Genomic DNA, 24,724 nt, shown 5'->3' with positions numbered 1-24,724 from the left:
TTGTGTTCTAAACTGGCCCGTTTTACAGCGGATAAACTTTTTACAGAGACTGTCGCCCGACAACAACCTTAAGGATCTTCTGGCGGGGTCAGAACGTATCCGAAAAATTAAGAGAATCGAGTGAAACTTTTTTAAAACATTATTGAAGGCATTTCAAAATCATGTGCAAAATTTCAAAAATTTCATCAACAGAAAAACAATGAAAATAAATTGTAAAATTAGTATTTATGCGTAAGGTTAAATGAGGCATCGATAACTTTAGCATTTTCTCTACATTATCCATCAATCGGCAATATCGGTAAAATGTTGAAGTTATCGATGCTCCACTTGACCCCGTGTATAAGTAGCAACTTTACAATTTATTTTCATTGTTTTTCTGTTGATGAAATTTTTGAAATTTTGCACATGGTTTTGAAATGCCTTAAATAATGTTTAAAAAAAGTTTCACTCGATTCTCTTCATTTTTCGGATACGTTCTGACCCCGCCAGAACACCCTTAACTTAATAAGCTATAGAAAAATGAACATGGGTCTATTTTTTCTGTGATCTCTTTCTTCAGACATTTGCATAATTGTGGTCAATATTAATCTTGAAGTATTCGGATCTCCAATAAACGCCAGGCACGGTGACTACAACTGATTACGGAATCAGGTACCTGATGATTGCGGGAAATTGCATCGTAGGACGAGATTGATGTTTAATTTAGAAAAATGGAAGAGTTCGAATTCAGTAAATGCATGGGTGAACGAACTGTTAATTTGCCGAAACTCTCTCTTGAAATAACGCTTGATCTTGGAGTTATCATCAATTGATTCTTAATAAACAGACTCTTCTACCATATCTCTATGTATGTTGATAGTTAAAGGCAAGTAGTAAATGAAATAGGGATATTATTCCATTGATAGGGTCGATAAACTTCGCCATAACTAATAAGTCCACAGTGGACAAGTGGATGAAGTCAAAGCCTTTAAACTCGCAGGTTCCAGGATCAAATCCCGACGAGTTCTTCAGATAACATTCGCTGATAGATCATAATTAAATTATGAAAAATTACGGATTTTTTTAAACAATTTATCGGCCAATGCTCGGGAACCAGTATCGATCCATCTTTATCAAACTAAAAGTTAGTCGAAGCTGGACGAAAGCCGTTTGAGTATTGACAGTGGAGACATTGGTTGCCAGTATTGCCCGCTTATGACTCATTTGATTTTTTGCGTCCGGGAGCGAAGAGACAAAATTCTACGATCGAACGCCGAAATTTTCACCTATAATTCGAATAGATCGCAGGTAGAAAATATCACTGATATCTGAACTTATTTACTACCGTGATATCTGTAGAATCGATTTTACGATTGCGGCGTCGGCAAAATGACGGTTTAGGAACGAGCTATCGAAATCACTGAATTAAATTATCAAAATTTGAGTAAAAATCACAGAAAAATAAGACCGTTGGATGTAGGGTGGTAGAAATTGCTAATTTTATCACCGTCGACTCAACATCTCCCTTTCGTTATCATGCAACAACACACTGGGAAAATATCTCACAATTTTGAAGGTCCTCCGATAAACTAACAACTATAACTAAATAAATAGGATGCACAACAAAGCTGTATTGAATAAGAGATAAATTGAACTAAAGTGTTTCCGAAAATATTAAAAAACATAAAAACAGAGCTGATACGTCGAATCGTCGACAAACTCACGGTTATCATACCGATCGTGCAAATCTTCAGGCAATTGAAAGAACCGCGAAGAATTTGGTGGGTAAACAGAATTGGCGCAAAGCTCAGTAAGTTTGGCCTCACTCATATCGGCCCCCTCCCCGATTGGGTAAACACTTTTCTCAAAATTGTCGGCCACTACCCTTATCTTGACTAATGCGGCTAACTGGGTTCAATAATTATTAATAATTTAATTTTTTGAGAACTGTTTTCACTTACGAATAAAAAATTGAAGGGAAGACTTATTAGATTGAATTGGAGAATAAATGATTCAGTTTCATTTCAGTTCATAGGTTCTATGATTATCCAGTATGAAATCATTCCAATACTATATAAATTGGTTATCAGATAGTGTAAAACATAAACAACGAGCATAGCAAAAAATCCACAGAAATTGAATGATTCAAAAGACTTTACCTTCAATCGTAAATTTGAGAATTCCTCTGATGCCTCCACCTTCATTACTCCCTTCTTCGTCTTAAGCACATAAACAGTATTGATGTGCGATAAAATATTTTCAAATGTGAGCTCCAAATGTGGTCTGACCTGGAAGAAGAAATGGTTCGTTTGAGGGTTGATCGTAAGATGTTAAATACAATTACGGGATGCGGTTTTAAATAAATTTTCCGTGTTTTGCAATATCGTAATCATAGTTTTAAGGTTTTGCGGTCAGAAGTGTTTCCTATTTCATTGGCGTCCAGGTGGATGCCAGGTTTATTTTCAGCATTGCGCGTTTACGCGCAATTTACGTTTTGTAAACATTGTAGTCTGCATTTTTAGGGCTGTGAGCTAGATTCTGACCTCCGGTTTGTGGGGATCGTCCTTACATATCCCCTCTAGTGGTCGTAGTGCAAATATATCAGAAGGGGAATTCAACCAATCAGAGGTTTTACTTGATCAGCTGGTCAATTTGAAAAAAAAAATGGAATTTATTTAATAACTAATTTTTAATACGGTTTGGTAATTGACAGAGATCAGTGAATGTACCCTATGAGGAATGAGATGCCTGTTCAAATTCAGAATGGGATTCCCAGTTGCACGAGCGACTGGGACCGTATGGGCAATTATCCCGGAGTGATATAATTTGACGACTTCCTCCACTAATTGGCCGTTTTTCATCAAATAACTCATTCCATTTGTTGAATTGACGGCTGTAGAATTCAGCAGGTATGGCTTCATCCATTCTCAGAAGTTCATGATAGAGTACACATCATTTTCCACGCGATTTGAAGCAGATCCTTTCTCCGGTAAATTTTCTGTACAAGAGTGCATATCGATAGTTGTTTGAGGTCTACCTATGACTTGCTGAGTTTGAGATTATAAAAAAAAAATTTTCACCCTGCTTTTTTACCATCGTTTCATCACTATGTAGCCATCACTACATTGCCTACACCTAATTGGGATTAACAGATGTAGATTTTTTTCTGAAAATTCTTTTTCATTCTGTACGACATGAGTATATTGTAACAATGTTCTAATGAAATGTTAACAATGTCGTCTGAAAACCGCTAATCATTTCAATTGATGACTTAATTAATTGCGACTGTATTAAATCAAAAAGACGATTTTCTAAAGAAGCTCTCCTGGCAACTCGTGCGTTTAGTACGAGTACCTCTATACGAGAGTGCTGGTGTGTCATAATTGGAAGTGCTCGGTATCTACGTCACATGGCGTCATATGGCCCACCCGTTCTATAGTTAGTGTTTGGTATGGCTTGAGCAATAGACTACCTGGTTGGCTTGTTAAGCACTTCGTTTAATCTCTGAGAGTCCATTCGAACATTCAACTATCAACTAGGACAGTTCTCCCCATTCTTCGGATTGAAAACGAAACTCCTAGCCATCTATCACGATGGGCACTCCATAGCATCTCTCTTGTTCTTTGGATTAATGAGATGACTAAGTCGCTCGCCAGTGATATGCGTCTTATATTATATCAGTAGTATTGTTAGTCGACCGAGTTAATCTCAGCTAACTTGAGCCTGTATTCATCACACTTTTCTACCAAAAAATTTTGTTCGGTGTTTGGCGAGCAGCGAATAATATTCGGAGACAGAGGTTACATTCGGTCAGTTTATGTACAACCTATCTTTCTACCTTTTGGATATTGTGTATTACGCGTAATCGTTGAACAATTGCGACTCGAATAATTTCTACCTATACCACAAGTTTCTTTGGAGATTGTTGTGAGTCTTTGTTTGGTAATTCTTGCAATTCAGAGTCTTCGATTTTCAAAGGCTGCTCAAGACGCTCTCAATCACTGAGACTGAAGTCACCTTCGTTACAACTTTTATGTCACGAGAATCCGTATCGCGCGCCTGCGTGCGCGTATAAAACTATTTCTGTAAGGGAGTTACGGCTTTTTGTAATCTCGCGCTATTTCAGCTGGACCAATAGGGAATCGTGGCTTCATGATTTCGAGATTTTCGAGATAATCGATTGTGTCAAGCGTGTCCCTTTTAGAATAGGATAGCTGCCCGTAATCAGGCGATTCTAACCTCGCTTCGCTCGGTACAATCGCGGATTACGGGCCCCATGACATGAAATAGTATACAAAACACGTGCGTTATGGATTTTTTGACTCGTGGGATTGTAAAACTCGTTTTCGGCTAATGTTACAACCCTCCCACGAGCCAAGAAATCTATTACGCACTTGTTGCGTAATATACTATTATACCAATATTCACAGGTACTGAAAGACACAACATTCTTTCCAAAGTCTTAATCAAAATAGCTTGTCACGCATATAATGAATATGAAAAATATATAATGAAAAGTAAAATAATGCAAAGTCATGGTTACTCACGGTCAACAAAATATCACTGAGTTTACAACCACCAGTTGTCACTTGAGGTATTACTCGGGTTATTGTGCAGCCAGTTTGCACTATAAATAGGTCACGATTGAACATCAGGTGAAAAGGAAAGACTCGGCAGAACGTTGATGGGCTGACCTTTGGTTCTAAGAAAACATAAAAATAATAATAAATAGTATATTTATAGTGATAGTATATTTCCGGAATATTGGGCTGGGACTCTTTACTCGTGTGGAGCTTGGCACGCCGAGCTGAAGGCGAGACAGCCAGCCACAACAGTGAAAAAACCTCCATCTCAACAGTCCGGATATTATTTTTCAGTAGTGATGTTCAAGTTTTCGAGTTTGGGAAGTATATAGTACCAATTTCCAGACCAGGAATAGCGAGACGCAGTACGGAAAATGTATTTTCAATTTGGTAAGATCCCGTCCAGAATTGTCTCACTTAGAACATAGCCGGGTAATGTGGGGCGGATCGGACTGTTTATCATTAATTTGAATCTCTAATATTTTCATAGGTAAATGCATAAACCATAACTTGAAGGAAATAATTAAGCTTTTACCTCAACCCATCCTGGTCTATACATCAATAATAATAAAAGTCATAAAAACATGAAAGATGGGCTAAATCGTTTTTATTTTAAGCCGAGCAATGGTGTAGTTTAAAGAAAGATGTAGAAAGAGGAGACTGATTACAATTCATAGCTATTCATAAATGATACTTCTTACACGTGTTACGTATCGATAGCTTCCAACTTTTGAAGGTTCTCTAGGTCATTAGGTATATAAGATCGTTCAGAATTGAGGTTGTGGAATTGGATCAATCATAGACAAAATTATCATTCAATACCAATTAATTAAAAAAGGACAAAAAACGGGGAATAAAACACCTATGTAAAAATATATATATGAATAATGTGCAAGAGGATAAACTATATTTGAAGAGTGAAATAGTCAGTCGCAATGGGTTAGCCTTTTCCGAAATGGATTTTTGCGGGAAACCGATTCTATATGCATCGCAAACCTACGCTGTATGAAGGCTTTAAGGGGCACACAAAAATTAATAAATGTTGTCGTTCAAACGAAACTTGGAGTCAATAAATCTGAAACTGCTGTTTCAGACGCCACCCATTAATACGGTTCGAATTGTAGCAAATAAAACTTATTACAAAAAAAAAATAAAAGCTTCTTGGTAAAATCTCAAATAACCGAATGGAATTAAGGTATGTTCAGTTTCATTATCGATTACCCTGGTAGGAATCGCCAAGCATTGACAACAGGGCCAAGCTTGGTTGACCCTATACTGCCAAGCCTGGCATTTCCTAGCCTGAGTCTGGCTTGAACCTATGGTGATGCCAGGCTAGCCCCAAGGTCATTTCGGCAGATCACTCTGAAGCCCGGTAAGAAGGCTAGTTCATAGCCTGGCCCAAGCTTGTTCTCAGGCTTGGAACTTTCTAGCGTGGGTCTAGCTTCAGTCAATGTTCAGACCAAATTCGCGGGAATGCCGCTAGATGGCGAAGAGACGTTTTGATTTCTATAAGTGAATTATTGCGTTAGAGTTCATGAATGGACTACCGATAGGCTGAACAAGTACTCTGGTTTCCCTTCAATACACGCATAAATCATTCGCCTTTTACTGAAGATTTCCATGGAAGGGATTAATTGATGAGTCTATCAAACAATTTTTTGTAGGCCTGGCCGAAACTGGAACGCCAATCAATTAAAGCCTAATTAAATTAAACACAATAATATTAATAAGATGAATAATAATATAAAATCCGATAAATATATGTTAAATTGGAATTCCAATTTAATTCATTGCAAATCCTGATTGACGCCAAGCGTTAGCTTATAATAGGTTTGATCACGCCTGAATTATACGAGTGGGCCTATGATGGGCATCACCCTTGGGCCAAGCGGGCCTTCCCAAGCTTGGTCTAATGTTTCACTCCCGGCATATCCCATGCTAGGCCCAAGCTATGGCGCCAGTCTAGAAACAGGCTTGCCTAGTCGTGGTCCAAGCCTGGTCCAGGCTTGGTCCAATTGTTAATTCGTACCTGGGTATATGGAGTAACGGTAATGAAAAAGCGTCAAGGTGGGTAACAGCGATAGGGCAGCATCTAATGAACAGTATGGAATTTTATTTTTAGTCATCGTGGCCGGTAAAACGCGTTTTCGTCTACAATCACATAAAATAGCATCATAGCCACGGCGAAAAAAGTTATTCTGACTCATGCGCGTTATTCTTATAGTGTTTGACAAGATACATACTATCAATTCAATTAAATCATTTACCAACAGACAGGGTCTTCAGCTCAGCTGTGATAGGTTTAGTGGTTACCCCAGGAGTAGATGTATCCGTGATTAAAAACTGAACATGATCGCAGACATCCTTCGTCTTGAGTATTTGCATGTCAACATCTGTTCCATGCAATTTCTTGGCCACTGTCTGGGTGTCCACAATAAAAAAGGTTTATGTTTTCAACCAGGACTTTATACAAATATACTCAACCTACCTTGACAATTCCAATGACAATGTGTTCCAAACCTGGACGATCGGAATAGTAGTGCAGGATTAGGGCGCCATCCTCAGGTCTCTCTGTGCAGCGAAAAGATGGAGCTCTCATTCCAGGATAAAGGGTACCCAAATGATCATGCAGTGCATCCAAATTCTGTAGAAATATCATATACGAACTACGATAATGATCACTTGAATTGTTGATATCTATGGACGATCAAATTGTAATCGGAAGTATACTGTCTGCCAATCAATGTATTGCCGAATACCTAGCTGACACTACCCAATTTTTCATTTGGCTCTCGCCTTGATCTTTTTCTTATAAAAAGGGTTTCCCAACTTCATCCGAGACGTTGTGCCACCACATGTTTCTTAGTTACTTCATTTAAAATTTGATTATTTTCTACTAGCGTTCTCAAAAAATGTCTCAAAGCGTACTGTCAATGTCAGTACCTTAACTTTCTGAAAATATGTTCCAGATGATATACTGATTGAGGTAGGAATTTCAAACGTATATATCTATCAAATATGAATTGTCTATTATAATTGTGGGTAACGAGTCATCGGGATATATTTCTGGATCTGAAATTTTAGATTCCACGCCACTGGGGGCCTATTCTCGACGCATGGGAAACGTCTTCCGTGAACGGAACGTAATCCGTGAACGAATGAATGATTCGTTGATCACTTTCGTTTGGAAGTTTTAAATTCGTGAGGGAAAATCTTTCGTTCAACAATTTTGTTTTCCCACACGAATCTTATTCCCATACGAAGTATCCTAAAGGTTGAAGGCGCCTAACCTATATTGCATAAAAAAAATTGAATTTCTATTATCAATTTTTCTAATTAAAAAAATGGATAATCTTCGCCGGTTTCTACATATTGAAATTTTGGGGGATCTGGAAGAGATCGAAGAACAACAGCATCGCCCTCGAAATCTGTATAATGCATTTTTTTCGATGTAGTCTGCAAGCATTATTTTCTGCTCTTGTATCACATTTCCAGCCCGTTTGCAAGTATTTTCCAAACTCTTCTTCATCAACACTTTTTTTCCACTCATTTTTATTAATTAGTAATACAAGAGTAATTGTACTAATAATACGAGACCACATGCGGAGGTGAGAATCGCAAGACTTACGAAATGGGTAATATTGCCGATCCGTTTACGAATCACATTCGCATGGGTAAGTGTTTGACGAATCAGCGTTCTCAAGGGAATACCAAATATTCGTTCACGGATTACATCCCCAAGTGTCGAGAATAGGCCCCCTGAGACAATTTCAGTGGGTCTTGCGATCATTCCCATCTCAAGATTGGGTAGAAATGTAGCTCCTTTGAGGTCCAACCTTTATACAGGTAACTCGAATCACTATTCCGTGTTTTTCTCTAATTCTGGAGATGACTGCCATAGTCGTGAGAAGTGTTAGTTGAGAGTTGGGTAATGAGCCAAAATGTTCCACGTCTTGACAGTAAGCTGAGAGTCTGTTGATTTCTCAATTGCGAGCTCATTCCATCTGATTCGCAACCAATATGCGATCGCCGCTAATAATCTATTTGAATGTTTTAAATTCAGAATAAAACCGTACGAAAAACAGCGAATTTTCAGTTTGTGAAATGAGAAATTTGACACATAATCACCCATAACAATTGTCCAAGTGAATGAAATGAAAAATATGATAATCTATTCAGAAGAACTCATTGAACTCATGTTCGAAATGATGTATAGTGAAGACTCAATAGTGAATTCCAAAGGTCCGCTATTAGATGAAAAGACCAGATTCCAGGGTTTGATATGAAGTTCAAAGGAGCGACAAAGTTCAATAGCTTTATGAAAATTCCACTGAATGGCATTCAATATATCGTAATCTAAGATGATTAATATGATGAATTGATATGTTTATTGATTCAACTTGGAGGAATGGAAAAATACAGTCCAAGTCGATAATTAAAATAAACCTGGAAAATTTGGAACAAGAAAATGAATGATTTTACCACCTATGCCAATTTATTAAGTTCTGTTTAGTGAATTTTCTTTGCTATGTACTTTTGCCCACTCTTGGGCAGTATTTTTAAAGATATCAATAATTGATCAGTGAGGATTAATTCCAATTTGTCATTTTGACTCTTTAACTTTTCCAAGAGGGTATTAATCAGATTTGAAACTATCAAATCGAGCTATGACAGGCTCAATAGCCTGAAAAATTTAACAAGATGAAATATGATACGTCTCATTATTTTAAATTTAACCCGAAACAATGGGCTCTCGTCTATCCTTTGTCATGTACTAATAGAGGTCGGGAGCACGACTTCCTCTTAGAGCAGAGGTTACCCAGCCCTGCGCTAATAGATGAAAAGTTCGAATTTCAGGGTGTGACATGACGTTCAAAAGAAAAACAATGTTCAATAACTTCATGAAAATTCAACGGAATTGTCGTCAACTTTTAACAAAATAAAGAAGCGATAAAAAACTTTGAAAAATCCCGTCCTAGTGCTATTTTCACGTAATGTACAAAAATAGAATTTTTGACGAAAAGTGCGTAGACTCTGTGGGAACTAATTCCACTGCGAACGGTTTTGGAAAATCTGAGAAAATCGGTATTGAAAGCCAGTATCGTCAAAAATTTGAGAGACTGACGTCGGTAGTTCAGTGGCTAGGTGCCTAGTTGAGTCGAATTTTTGAACAGGCACCGATGAGCGGGTGGCTACTGATAGAACAACCGCCTTTACCGATATCGTTTTTCCTGTGGTTTCCCATGCCACTCCGATGTTCTATAGGATAGTAAATACGGTACAATGTAGAATGCACAGCTGCATATATAGGGCGGGATCCAGCGAGTTATCAAAAAAAAGGGCAGAAAGGACCGGAATATAAAAAAAAAACATGTTCCAGATGCTTATTTCCAAAAATACCGTATCCAATTCCAAGAAGTAGCGAGTTTTCTCGATTTATACAACATAGTCTGGTAATTCTTACCATTATTCATTTATTTGATTGTTAAAGATGCGTTTCTATGGACTTTTTTATACTCAGATGTTGAATTCATTACCTGGAGGAAGTCGCGAGGAGTTGCACCCAAGACTTGTAGGATTTTATCATAGCCAGAGTCCTGACAGAACTCGAAGAACATTCGTCCGAAGAGCTCAAGAATCTGATTTGCTGGGATTTCTAGAAAAGCAGATAAGAGAAACGTTGCAATAAAATTAAAAATTGATGTTTTTTCAAATTAAAAAAAATATATTTATGAAATATGATTGAATAGAGTTTAGAAGATGAACTAACAATGAGTTATCAAATTTGCGTCATGGTTAAAATGCAAAAATAATATTACATTGTCATGAAATTCACGAGACTCGAAATTTTTTTCAAAATTTTAACATGTGTTAGAGAAATTAAGAATGGAACAGAAGCAGAAAGAAATGGTGTCAAATGGTGTTGTGTCCCCGTGACCGAGAGGGAGTGATCAGGGGCCTTGCGGGCGGTGAAATCCAAAATATCAGACCCGAGATACGGTCGTCTTCATGAATTTTCTCAAGCCTGTTGGAGAGCTACGGAAAAATTTCAGTTACGGTTTCGCTGTCCCCCGGACTGATAGTTAGCCTCAGTAAATGTGTCGCCATCTTTGAGTTTAACCTTTGTTTCGACCTATCATAATTCTTGATTGTGGATCTCGATTAGAAGTAAGCAAGCTTCCTTCAACTATCTATATTTTTATGGTTTGCATAAACAATAATCCCCACTCTTTATCGAATAGAATTACGCCCCTACTTAGCACTTAATCTGGCTAATTAACTGAATTACTTAGTGACCTTACTCTTAATTTCGTTACCTAGAGGAGTGACTTAGTTCCGAACATTCAAATTTAACTACCTAAGGACTTTTTCGCTAAATTCGGTACCTAATAAATTGATGTCGGTACCGAACCTTCCATGCCTACCGAACTAACTAGCTACCTAACAAATCATTACGTTCTCAAACCAATTACGTTTTCTACTGAATCAACATTTAGTGGGCCACATAACAATTAGTCGCGTTACGGACGAACTAGCTTAAATGATCGGGTGACCTCGATATTTACAAAAAACTTTTCAGAAACAATTGCCGATATTACGACAACTAATCCATTAATCGGGTTAAAATTCAGGACAGATCAAGTCCACATTAGATCCTATGAATCGTCAAAAGTTGAGGTTTTCGGAATCAACTTACCCGTTGACTTTTTAGTTTTTCTAAAAGTTTACCATCAATTGACCATTTGCCGACACACACATATGTCCCCCAAGCTTCATATTTTTAGGTTTCACATCATTCTCAGGCAAAATTGCAGTGCTTCCCTTTTGAAGCAAACAACGGAAAAATGGCAACATCTCGTGACTTTTGTAGGACCGGGTATACTTATTTTCATGGCTTTGTACGGTTCCTACTGAGACGAGTATTTTGGACGAAAAAAAAATGAAATCCGTGGGTCTGGAGATATTCACGAAAATACATTCATGCAAAAGGTATAGTATCTCTGGAGCTGCTTCGCCGATTGTACCCATTGAAAATATCGACCTTTAATATTACGAGAGCTACAAGCCTACAAAATTTCATCTCTGTATCTCTGATTCTTGTTGATTTATCGTATTCACAACCTTTATGATGATGAAACCTAATGAACCTAATGAACCGTATATCCTAAATTAATTTTTAATGATCTTTATAGATGTAAAACAAATAATAATTATACTTGCTATAATTATGATTACTATTCGTCTAAAAAAAAAACAGTCATTGCACTTGAAAATACATCTCAGAGAAAAAGGGTCACTTTTTTAAAGTTGGTTTATTTAATGATAACCTGAAAATTTAATCTCAGTCAGTAGATTTATGTTCAGGTGGGTGTTTCCTGGGTATTCCATTGTGTGTCTGATCGCCGCCTTGAAGGCAGACGATTTCTGACTTTCTAAATATTCATGTCTTTTCTTTCCTTCCTTTCAACGCGCTAGAAATCGATGAGAGCTTCCGCAGCGCCAAACGTTTTTTTCGTTACTCTAACGTGTGATTCTCTTTTTAGAAATTATTTCATCCGCACAGTGAATTATTCGGATTATATAAATTCATAGAAAAGATCGCCCTGCCAGTCGAACAAATTTACATCTTAATTAAAATTTATTTTGCCTGCTGTAGCTTATCTAATTGAAACTAATGTTTCAGGCTGTGGCTGTACAAAATTGATTGAAATATATAGATCAAGTGACGTCAAATCGGAATTACAGAAGTTTAAATCTTTCAAGAGAAGAAAAACTACGAAAAAATAAACGGGAATGAGTCCGTGAGCATCTCTCCGACTCAAATTTTGAGTTAATTTAACGCTATTTTAGAGGCGTTTCATTTTAGCATAACGTCGTTTCCCGACCACTGTTCCCGGACATAACATGAATTTGCGGGATTCGACAAGGACGACCTTACATTTTATTCTGAATGATATCATTCAAGTCCTAAGTAGTAATATAATACAAGGCATTAAACAAATCGAAGGATTTGGAAGGATTATAAAATTGAGTGTATTATTTTTATGCTCTAAATGAATTCTGTTGTTAGACTTGAAATTAATTTTTGACTCTTGTTCCTTCTAACTTCTCGCATCATTATCGACTATTTGCTGGACTCGAGACCATTGAAATTTCGAAGTCAGTGACCTATTCCTTGAGGTTTCAGCCTTCTATTGATCGTGGCCTGTGAAATCACTTTTTTTTGTTAATATCAAATCATATGTTCCTTTTAAATTTACAGCATTTGCCGATGCTCAAGTTTTATGTTTTGCTGGTAAACCCTTTTGGTTACTGCCAGTGTTTGTTTACGTTTTGTGGAGGCATTCTCTCTCTCAATCACTGAATACTCTTTCATGTTACTCTTGTTGTACTAGTGCACGCGCTCGTTCTCGCGGTAACTAGATTTTTTTTCCATAATAATTTGACTCACTAAGTTGCTAGGTGATTTATGGATTGATTCTAAATTTCGACTTATTTACTTTTGACTAACTTTAACTTCATAAGTAAAGTTTCGTTGTTTGCGAATTGGTTAGAGGATTTGTTAATCGACAATATTTGTTTGTAATTCTGTTCAATTGATTTATTTTATATTGTAAACGAAAATAGGGTGATATTTATTTTGAGAGTAAGATGGGGATGTAAATTTAATTAATTTATTTTTCGTTATTTTAAGCCACATCAAACCTTTCGTTAGCCCGCAATTTTTTGAAGTCACGAAAGACCATACCGCGCCCCAGCGCCGGATTTTGAAACAGTTTCTGTACGATAGAGTTACGACTTTTTAAGCTCGCGCCACTTTCGGCGGATCAATGAGGAATCGTGGCTTCATGATTTCGAGATTTTCGAGATAATCGATTGTGTCAAGCGTATCCCTTTTAGAATAGGGTTTGGAAGGAATTTTATCCAGCCATTTCAGAGTCTTCTTAGAACAGTATTTGAAACTAAGCAGACTCCATGGCTTTTATACTGACCGGTCTGCAGGTGTTATGAATAGTATCTGTTAACTTGGATTTTTGGGCGTTTTATTGAAAACGTCATGGCGCCTAACATTTTGTCGATTTCGTTTGGTCGCCGAGGGCTACACATATTTGTTCTCGCGGAGGCCACAATACGTCACAATACATAATACATTCACTGATTATATCACTGGAGAGAGAAGGAAGAAAAGGGGTGAGGTGAGGGAATGCTTGGGTATTTCGGAAGCGACTGATGAACTGACTGGGTTGACTGAGCTATACCTATGGAACCGATTCCGTAAATTACCTAACGATTACTAATGATCACCGACGGCTAGGCAGGTGATCACCCGATTGCTACAGTTGGTTCTTTTCTTGGTCTTATTTATTGGTTTTCCTTTGAAAATGCTGTTCTCGTTCACAAATCCAGCTCTCCCCCCAACACGCACACGATGAAAGATAGAGCAGTCTACTACCCTCGCGGTTGCGCCTTCATGCTTCTGGTTCTTGAGGTTTGTCTTGTAGATGATTCGAGTTTTCAATTATATAGGTTTCTTTACGGTTGTGGGTTGCGATTCCGTGTTGCTAAATATCATCTTTCAAACTTTTGGATTTCATTCGCATGGTTTTGACGTTGCAGTCTAATTGATATGGTGATAACGCAGATCGTCATTAAGCCGTATTGTTGGATATTCATAAACTCTACTACAGTTTCATTGACTATTTGCCAAAGCCCCAGCATAATCATTACAACGTGTATTAATGCTCTTCGCTTCATTCATTCTCCTCTCCGTAGTTGCTACATGGCCTTGTTGAGTTAACGTGGGACTTGGAGAAGACTTTTCTGACGCGTTTTCTGGATTTCTGAGCTCTCCATAGGGAAAATAGCGCCTTCAATCCTCTATGATATTGCTCAGTGGATACTAGATCTTTCATATTTTACCCGGTAAACAATTTTTGATAAAAATTAGACTTCCAGAGGGCTAAACGCGGTATGAAATGACATTCAACCACTTTATTTATGGTCAACTTTTGAAACATTCGGCTTGGGAGACTAATTTTGGCGATAAAACATATCTTCGACCTACGTTCGGCCCTCTTGAAGTCCAATTTTTTGCAAAATAGTTATTTTCAGGCCTAGCCATGGAGAACAGAGCATCCCTCCCAACATGCAAGATTAACATTTGAGCCGAAGGCGAGAATGGCAAGCATGTGAGGAAAGGAGATATGTTTTCCACGGCATGGCGTTAACAAAATTTTGTATACACGTGTACACAAATACTCGACTATAAATTATGATAATCTAAATGGCGAAGTAACCCATCGATTAAAAACAGTTGCAGGGAAGGGTTATTATTATAGGATTATGAGAACAATTCACGTGGAAATTTCGGGGGATAGAACAATAAATAGTGTCACTACTGCAAACAATGAATTGCATTGTTCTCCTATCGACAGCAGTGTTACAGTTGGCGACATTCATTTTGTCCTTTTGTGAAGAATTAACTCTTTCTTCTCTTCAAGGATCTTGAGCCGTAATGAATTATTTTCAGGTCAGATTAATTTTTTCAATTAACGACGAACGACAGTGAGTAGTGCAATGAAAGCGTAGTGAATGAAAGTAGGGAAATAAAATGATCTGTGCATTTTCTTTTTGTACTCACTGAGTAATTTCTCTGCTGCCGAGATAATATTATATGTGATCTCATCGTCATAAATTTGTCGTACAAGAAACTGCCCCTCCATATTAACAGCGGCATCTTTCCTGCACAAAACATTAATTAGAAATATTTTCATGCTTTCTCCATCCTCGGTCAATCATGAAGCAAACTGTCTGTTACTCAGTTCACGTCTTTTTCAGTCAAGTAGCATTACTCCACTATAGCTTACATATAAGTTATAATACTACGGTCACGTTATATCAAAGATTGATAGATAACCCATCGATTATACTGAAGACTGAGTTTGAGTCCTCTATCAACTAAATTTTAATATTTAAATATATAAAAACTGAAGATTAGAGTTCATGTGGCTATCCTTGTGGGCAGGATTTTGTCATTTGACAAGTCCAGGTTCGGAAATTTCTTTTGTGTCGGGTTTTAATCATGTTTTTATTTCGTTTCATAATTATTGTTTGTAATTTCACTCATAATTTCATATTAGAATTTTATGGAAAATTTTATGGAGGATGCGACGGTGTTTCGGTTATTACATTTTTATTATTCTCATCCTTGAACTATACATTATATATTTTACATTTTAATTATACATTTTCTTTAAATATCTATTTAACCCGCCAAATCTGGAATATTCTTTAGTGGTTTGGAGCAAGTGATTTCAGTATAATTTTGGAGCAGCAGCTTTGAGACGCTGCCATTGTGCCTTTCGTTGTTATGATATTGCAGTTTTTGGACCTTTTGGAGGAAAATGGTTTGGCGCCCGACATTTAGCGATTCGAGTTTGAACGCTGAGAGCAACGCCTTTTCCCCAAAACGGCAAAAATACGTCACGATAAAACCGATGTAGTTAAAATATAGAGCTTAACGAGCTGAATACCTTCGGTTATTGGCCATGAACCTATCACAGAAAGCTTTTCTCACAGAAAGACAATCTTGAAGCTGGTCTGGTACGACATAATTATACCAATTTTATCTGTATCAACCCCACTACAATATTTTTAAGTAAATGTTGATTCACTCGTGTAAATTGCAAATATTTGGACAATTCAGCCAGATTTCATCAAAATATGTATGTATATATCATTGTTTCGTAGACGTATCGAAATTCCCAATTATGTGTCGATCAGTTCTCCACCGAATTTTCGACGTGATGTAATACAAAAATCTCCTGCCGCAGTTTAGCAAACTACATCAATCTTCGCTTGCTCATAACGAGAGCCAAGTATCAAGTCTATTAACCGGAAAATCAATCGACGTCGGTGGTCACCGGAGCCCTGCAATGATCGTTATCTAATGTTCGCCGGAGAGGCAAATTCGCCCTAAGCGTCAGCCACAGGAAGATAAGATTCTCCTCGTTATTTCATTTATTCCCACAGGACGAAAAAAGTTTCCTCCGCTGACTAAACGAGTCAAGTCTTCACCAGCAAGGAAAGAAAGTAAAAGTTTTCATAGAATAGATTCACGTGGACACGCGAGTATGTATGTCAAGTGCACAAGCACTCAATAAGTAATTACACCCCTGACACCCTTAATATATAAACTTGCAGTGAAAAATATCCTCACCCAATAATATTCAATTATGTATTCTCTAATTTCAGGTGAATTTCGTACATCAGGTACAATGGTTAGGGAAGAAATCTACATAGAACGTAATTTATAAATGTAAGTAATAACATACTTTATTGCTTCCCATGTCTCATTGTCGAATGTTTTCACAACCAGCAATTCCAGAGCGTAATTCACGAAACCATACTGCGCATGTGAACAAGTAATTCAAATAAATTAGTCTATAAACAAGATAAGCTGACAGGGCTTATAGATAAACGGAGATTATAAATATAGACATGATGCAAACTAATGCCGCAAAAAATTCAATTGATCAATCACCTGACAACTTATTTCAATAGTATTACAACCGATGGTTGGTATTTATCAATGAAGGAACGACTACCTCGACCTAGTGAACATTTTCACGAGGTAATTACCCACAGGTCTTTTTATCTGAGTTAATGAATGGACGTACCATGATTGACAGTGAGAGCGATTGTCCTGTTGCTAGTCCTCACTATTATTATTTTTCCATGCTAATGGTCATTTGTTGACGTACTCGAGAGCAGACACGGGATGAATCGTTTTATTATAATAGACAACAGCGTGTTTACTTCATGCCCACGAGACGTGTACTGCAAGCGCCTCAACTGCTCGCAACGTACGATAAGTATCGATTTTAATACCGAGCCAACAACGCCACCTACATATTTCCCGGGAACGTGAATAGAGCTTATTCTCCCCCAGCAGTGAATTCTCCTGCTGTGCCCGTTTCGTCAGATTATTTTATTCATTTTTCACTTTTTTACCTTGAGAAGTTTCACTTAGCTGTTACTGAAAAATTATTATTCTTTTGTAATTCCTGCGAGTTTTATTGTTTTTATTGTTACTTTGCTGTACAATGAGGAGAACAGTATCTACATATCAGGGCGCGTTATGAAATTCCAAAGTCAGTCTAAAGAATATGATTGAGGCATACAAAAGAAAAATCTGTTTATAAAGATCTGAGTATCACAAAATTTTGGAGATTGTGTGGCGATCATATCGGTAATAAGAGAAGTCATGTACCTATATATATCCTATGGAACTATTTTAATTGTTACACTGCCGGAAAACCGTAACAAATATTCAACATAATTACCTGTGAGCAATAAATTTTAAATTAAATTACATAATTAGATACTAAAAATTCTTGAATCATAAAGATTTTAAAGTCCTATTTATCCCGTATTTTTGGATAAGTTCATTATAAATTAATGTAATGTATACGTGAAAGCACCGGTACTATGTATTCCCATACGCCTTCTGCCTTTGCTCCTATTTCGATTTTCCCTTGTGATGAGGTGATAAGCCGCGGAATTTTACAAAATCACATTATATTCTGATTTGCTTCGCTTCAGAGTCAACCATGAGGTCATGATATTTTATTTTTCGTAAATATTTACTTGCACTTATAGTGCGTCCAAAAAGAAGAAGTGATGAAAATATTTGGTGGTGTAGAGTAATTCCAGACATTAGGCGGAAAAATGACTAACACAATTTTGGTGCTCCTACTTGAACCGTTCTTTTTACTGTTAGAGTTGTTTGGACTTTTAATTGTCGGGGCGGAAAAGTGGAAAATAGCAAAAGTGGTAGAAGCTCAGGGCTGGCCCATGCTCGAGTCTGATTTGACCATTGTGCACAAGAGATATTTGAGGCGTTGTCAGGGCCAATGCAGTCTGGCATCCCTGCTAAAGGCAAGAAGTCCGCTGACTCCGCCTTGGGTGAGGGCGCGACCCGTTAGCACTGGTCCAGAAATCCGCGTGACGGAAGTAGCTCCGGTCTCTCATCATAAGTCTTCTACCCTTAGCTGAACTTCCTCCGGTTACAGTAACTTCCGAAACAGAGCCATGTCCATACCCTTTCAGAACCTTGAGAGATACGTTTTTAATATTATAGGAAATACATAATCATTAGGAAGAATATTGCTAATTTAGTAACAGCAATGACCATATCATGTTAAACTATAAACAATATTCCACTGGTGAAATCGGAACTTCGGGAACCGCGGCCATACAACCCTATTAGACTCATTGTTCGGAATACAATACTCCAATTGCGTGAGGTCCAGTGTAGTTAGAGTAAGGATAGCCGCGGACACAAAAAGGAGGGCAGTTACACGGAAAGAGCGTCGCGCGCTCTTTAAAATTTAAAAAAACTTACCGCCTAAAAATTCAAATAAATGCTCACCAATTCAATTCGAAAAATTCTTAGTTACATCGGGGGTAATTGCTAGACATGGTTCCCGAAATTGATTATTTGTTAGTCACCTTAATATTGAATAATTCTTTTAAAAATTAAATTAAATTTGAGACCTCAGGTCTTTAAAACTTAATCAATTAATTATTGATTTAAAGTGTTATTTATAAGCTTGAAATTTTGAAGATATTGCAGACAAATTTTTCAGGAATAAGTTTTTAGTCGAACTTTTTTAGTCGAAAATCAATTCAATGGAAAATATTATCGGAGTCGCTCGATAATTCTATTGACATCTTATTAGATTTCTATAATAATTATATACGCGATGGGGAAATATGAGAAGAGAAAGCAAGAAGATCGTGAGAAGGAAGAACTTTTCTGTAAGATGCAGAAACTGTACGTGAAGTTCGAACGTCTCCTACCCGATGCTTGGCATGCGTTTGCAGGTAAAGGGTTTTTTCCCATCCGCCTTGGATATTCAGGTTCGATCCAAGTGACTAAACCGGCTAATGTCCAAGGTTTTTTCGGCTAAAGCTTATCCCGTGGGGAAGCTGGGCACAGGCCCTTCGAAGTCCCAGTCTTCGCGGATATCTCCTCAGCCTAACTTGGAAGCTTGTTGGTGCTTCTAGCTCTCTTCGAGCTTACTGAAGGACGACTTGAATAAGTCGATGAAGATTAAGCAGTGGTGCGAACTCAGAGGTCTCTGGTTGAAGGCTTCGTATATGCCTTCAACAGAAAATACGACTGCTGATCGTAAATCTCAAGTAAACAATATAGACACAGAGTCGGAATTGGCGTCTTATGCATTTCAAGAGATTAGGAGAATTTTTGGAACGCCAGACATTGACTTGTTCGCATCCCGGATAAACGCGAAATGTACCCTTTACGGCTCGTGGCATAGAGATCTCTTTGTTGCGTCGATCGGCGCTTTTACGTCAAATTGGTCACAACGTTTCTTCTATGCATTTCATCCATTTTCTCTGATTTTTACGGGCAATTCGGAAAATTCGGTCAGATCAGGCCACTGGTATATTGGTGATTCCTCGATAGATGGCCCACTCTTGGCTACACTCCCCTATTCTTGTCCACGTTAGTTAGAAAGCCGATCGAATTTAGGCCTTCATGAGATCTTTTCCTCTCACCTTGTAGATGTGTGACCCGCCCGCTGGCATCATAGGTTATTCTGATAGCAATCTACATTAAGAAGAAATACTCAGCACCAACAGCAGAGATCATGACGAGGTCAATAACAGAGTCAGCTCACAGACAGTATGACTCAGGACTCAAAAGGTGGTGGTTATTTTGCTAGGAGAGGGATATTGATTGCTTCTCTGCACCCAGCACACAGATTCTGGAATTCTTAACTGTGGACTTCAATCGGCGAGCAGCATATGACTCCTTGAACTCCACGAGATTAGCAATTGCAGGTATCTCGGATGGGGACATTGGGAAAAATCCGACAGTTCTTCAATTTTTTGAGGGAATTTTGAAAGTTTTCCCTACTCGGCCTACATATTCCTACACTTGGAATCCGGAGTCAGTTTTAGTTTACTTCGAATCCCTCCCGGCGGATGGGGATTTATCTATTCCCCAACAAAGTAAGAAGACGATCACTCTCCTGGCCTTAAGTACCGCACATAGGCTTCAAACCTTTTCTTTGATCGAACTCAACAATATTGAGACCACTTCAAGTCTTGAAATTAAAATTCCTTCCAGAATTAAAATATCTCGCCCGGAGGATCCTTAATCATTTTTAATTCTCCTTTTTCTTTCTGAAAGACAAAAAGTCTATGCTACCAGTGCAGTCCTCTTCTATATATCGAGGACCCAAGGACTCAGAAAAGAGGTGACAAGGCTATTTATTACATCCAGAGAGTCTTATAGCTCTGTTTCATCTCAGACCTTGGAGCGGTGGATAAAGTCCTGTCTCTCACGATCCATACGAATCGATTCTCAGCATACGCACTAAACATGCAGCGATTTCAGCGGGCGCACGTAAAAGAGTGAGCCTAGACATCAGCAGAAGGACGGTCTGCTGGTCTGATAGATCTAATGTTTTTGTTCGTTTTCATAATCGTCCTGTTGCGATGGACCAAAATGTCTTTATCAAAGCAGTTCTTAATATTTAAGTTCATTTTACAACATGTCTTGGCCAAAGCAGTTCCTGAATGTTCAAATTTTATCTAAGATTGGTTCGACATCCTGGAGTTTAATTGTGTTCCTCCCATTTATTAGTCTGGTAATAAATGCGGCGTTTAAAAAAAATTGAACCTACTTTCTGAACCTCTACGAGTATTTCAATCTCCAAGACGAGGCTCGGATATTATTGCACGATCAAACGAACTTACCGGTAAAAGAAGTTCGATCGTGATTATATGAAGAGCCTCGTCGAGATTCGGTCCCTTCCGATTGACTTCCCCATACCCTGTGCAATTTTTATTTTCTAATTAGTATCCTAACTGGCCTCTTTAAACTAATGAGGATAATGCCGGTGCCTCCCGACTGTGGCGCCGCCCCGGTTTTCTCTTTGGGTCTTTGAAGATGTGTGGTTCTAGTCAGCCGCAGGCGGGCTTCTACAACTATTTGAATCTCTCGACGAGGCTTGTCATATAATTACTATCAAACTTCACTTACAAGTTCGTTTGATCGTACAATATTACATACATGCAAACGGCTATGTATATACGGACGGGCACTGTTTAAAAATATCACAAAGAAAATTAAATTTGATCTATAACAATGTTTCCGTCCAAAATATAAAAATTAATGAAGATACCCAATCTTGAAGGGGCACTGTTTAAGTCAAGCCGTGTTTTACTTGAATCGAATAGATGCTCAACTTATACTAAATTGAACTCCACTTCGATCACAATGAAAATTCAGCTGCATATTTTTCGGACATACTGCAAAGAAGTCAACAAAATCGACTCGGAGTGAGTAGATGCTACTCAAATCAACTTGAGAAGCTAGCCCAGCGGAATTATGGTCTATAAGCGCGATATATATTAATTACTTGCACATATCTTTTAGAAAAAACAGTAATATTTCACACATATGTTACAATAGAATTATTTGCACATAAATTTTTTCAGACCCCAAATGGAATCAAGCCAGCCGTTTGCAATTGAAATAAATGCTGAATCACTAAACCACTCATCATATAAAACGCAATTTTATTCGCTGAAAATCCCATCCATGTCTCTTCATCCGTTGTTTTAGTTAACAATAGTTTCAATTTCTTTGTGGCATTCAATTGCCCATGAGTTGTGCAAATAATAGCTGAATATATGAAGATATTCAGTACGATAACAGTGGAATTGAAAAGAGAAATGGACAAAAACTACTAATGGACGCGACATATGAAGGTCGAGAAGAAGTTGATGAGGGAAAACTCGAAAGATGATATCTCTTTAGATCGTTTGGTAGGCGAATATTTCAGAGGGGTCACAAAGGAGTTGGGCCGTTCTGTTGGCGCTTACTGAGGCACAAGAGAGCTTCGATAATCCATTATTTAGTGGTGACCCGGTTTTAAGTTTATCTCAACGAGAAAAGAAAGTCATTCTCTCTGTATAGTCAAAAAATAGATTGAAAGAGGTGAGGTGTAATGGAGACTCGGAAAGAAAGAACCGGGAATGCAGAAAATGGAGAATACGCGTGCATTGATGCAGCAGGATAAGGAGCTAGGAAAAATTATAATTATTTATGTACCTTAGCTATTATTTCCATAAGGAATTAGTAACGAGTTCAAATCACCACTTTCATCAACCCTCGCTGCTGATACTGACATATGCTGACACTGATTTTTCGATCGGGGCTGTATTACTATAATTAATTTTTCCCTTTAGAATTCATTCAATAGGATAGTACTGTGTCGCCAAAGATGGGAAAAGTGGAAGAATCAATGTGAAGACACTCTTTGATGATATAAGCGGGTGTAAATGCATTTGGATGCTTTTCAGTGCACCCTACTTTACCCAAATCCATGGAATTGGCCTGGATTATATACGTAATCCGTCAAATACCTCTCGCACTTCAAAATGAATGGAACATTCTACTCAAGCTTCCTAGCTAGACGGGAGTGGACCAAATCAAAAATTGTCAAAAATTTATAGCCTGCCAGATTTGGCACATTCGTTATTATAAAAACCTTGTCACGTGGTGCAATTTTATCGGCTGAAATCTGAATCGAAAAATAATTTGCTGCATACAACTAGAGCTTTAGAATTTAATTATGGATTTTTCAGCTTGCAACTTAACGTTTAGTCTCATGATGCGATTCGATCAACTGACGTTTAGGTTGGATCAATGACTCTCGAATACCACATGTGCTTCAAAATTTATCAAACATTTACCCCATAGTTTCCGGCAGGCAAATGAAGTCTTCAAATTCTTTGTTTCCTATAATGAGTTACGCTTTATTATATGAAAATAATTCCTCAGCTTCATTTGATTTAATTGTTCCCATTAGAGATTTCCTTGCTTACAATTATGTTTGCAATTTACCCATGAAGTAATTCAGTGGTTCAGTTAGAAACCATTAAAACTTGGTTTTATAAAATATCCCTTAGTGATGGTATCTACATTTCTTATTGAAAAAGAAAATCTTATTGCAAATATAGGGAAGTAACCACACGACTCGATGCATACCCAGGGTTAATGGGAATTGCAATCTCCATTACTTCCAAGTAGAACTCCAATGAATCCCTTCTGTAACCTTAACATCAATTCTCTCGCAACGGTGTTTTTCCGGTTTATAAATTTAGACCTGCAGAACTCAGTGAATCTTTAACTTAAAAACTTCTAAATGGGATCAAAATTCCCAGAATTTCATAAGGAATCCGGGTATTTAACTAACTCTATATCATTACCAAGGAACCTGTTCATGCGGGAGGCCAGATATGTTTATTCTGAGCGAGCCTGACGGAGGCAACGAACAGATCCCGACAAAGTGACTTCAAGCGCGAAGCAGAAATTTCTCTGCATGAGCTATTTTCAGAACCAGACTCCGAAAGCGTACATGACAGTGGGTCTTCTGTCACAAATTATTAATCTGCAAGATTATGATATTAAAAAATTGTTCCTGAAATTTATAGAAACATCTTAGAATGTTTAAATAAAATACATTCATAAGAATTTTTCTGGTTACTAATACTGATAAGTGAATCAGATTTCTGAACTTTTCCGGTATTACAAATTTTGACAAATCCGTCTTGAAGTAAATTTAAAAAATTCGATTCGATATAAATGTCCGTCTCCCTTTTACATAGGATATGTTCGTCTCCCAGATTAAGATGGATCCATAATAGGAATCTGTCTAGAGATTTTACTAACTCTTGATAAAATCATCATTGAGAGATTCATTTGTGTACATCCGCATAATGTTGTAATACTGACGAAGTAACCACGGGAATATTTATTTGATAAATTATTTAAAAGTTCTTTGCGTTGACTAAATGAAAGTTAATTATTTGCAATGGTCATTAATTTATACATCTAATTTATATTTACAATAATAAGATTAAAATTAAATAAAAAAACGGATATCAAACTTCTTGCAAAAGGATGATCGCAAAATTGAACGATCAAACGAGCCCGCCGAAGGCGGGCGAAGTTCGATCTAAATTATACGAAGCGTCTCGTTCGAAGATGATAGATTATATGTAGTACTGTCAGGTACGCGGTAAATACACAACTTTTAGAGTTTTTTTTTTTTTTTTTT

The 24,724-nt window shown here is 37.5% G+C and overlaps 1 protein-coding gene and 1 long non-coding RNA gene across 3 annotated transcripts in view; one reads left to right on the top strand and one right to left on the bottom strand.

The window, feature by feature from the left end:
• The window catches only part of Gycbeta100B (guanylate cyclase soluble subunit beta-1-like), a 35,551-nt gene extending 18,162 nt beyond the window's left edge, over window positions 1–17,389 (bottom strand). The window contains exons 1-8 of one of the 2 annotated variants that reach the window (XM_011301434.1): window positions 17,243–17,389; window positions 16,898–16,971; window positions 15,205–15,305; window positions 10,100–10,218; window positions 7,051–7,206; window positions 6,830–6,983; window positions 4,527–4,681; window positions 2,139–2,267 (exon numbers count right to left, since the gene is read on the bottom strand). In XM_011301434.1, coding sequence (XP_011299736.1) covers window positions 2,139–2,267; window positions 4,527–4,681; window positions 6,830–6,983; window positions 7,051–7,206; window positions 10,100–10,218; window positions 15,205–15,305; window positions 16,898–16,971; window positions 17,243–17,245 — 891 coding nt within the window. In that variant the 5' untranslated portion in view covers window positions 17,246–17,389. Of the gene's footprint in view, window positions 1–2,138; window positions 2,268–4,526; window positions 4,682–6,829; window positions 6,984–7,050; window positions 7,207–10,099; window positions 10,219–15,204; window positions 15,306–16,897; window positions 16,972–17,242 lie in introns of those variants that run through there. The other variant, XM_011301436.1, reaches the window with a different exon arrangement.
• LOC105264509 (uncharacterized) overlaps window positions 16,817–24,724 on the top strand; it is a 35,804-nt gene continuing 27,896 nt past the window's right edge. The window contains exon 1 of the long non-coding RNA XR_892000.1: window positions 16,817–16,881. This is a non-coding gene — a long non-coding RNA (uncharacterized lncRNA). The remainder of the gene's footprint in view (window positions 16,882–24,724) is intronic.

This window comes from Fopius arisanus, unplaced genomic scaffold (genome assembly GCF_000806365.1).
Source record: "Fopius arisanus strain USDA-PBARC FA_bdor unplaced genomic scaffold, ASM80636v1 scaffold00022, whole genome shotgun sequence".
Classification (NCBI taxonomy): Eukaryota; Metazoa; Arthropoda; class Insecta; order Hymenoptera; family Braconidae; genus Fopius; species Fopius arisanus.
Note: the sequence above shows the minus strand (reverse complement) of the source record. Positions and strands in the feature narration are given on the sequence as shown.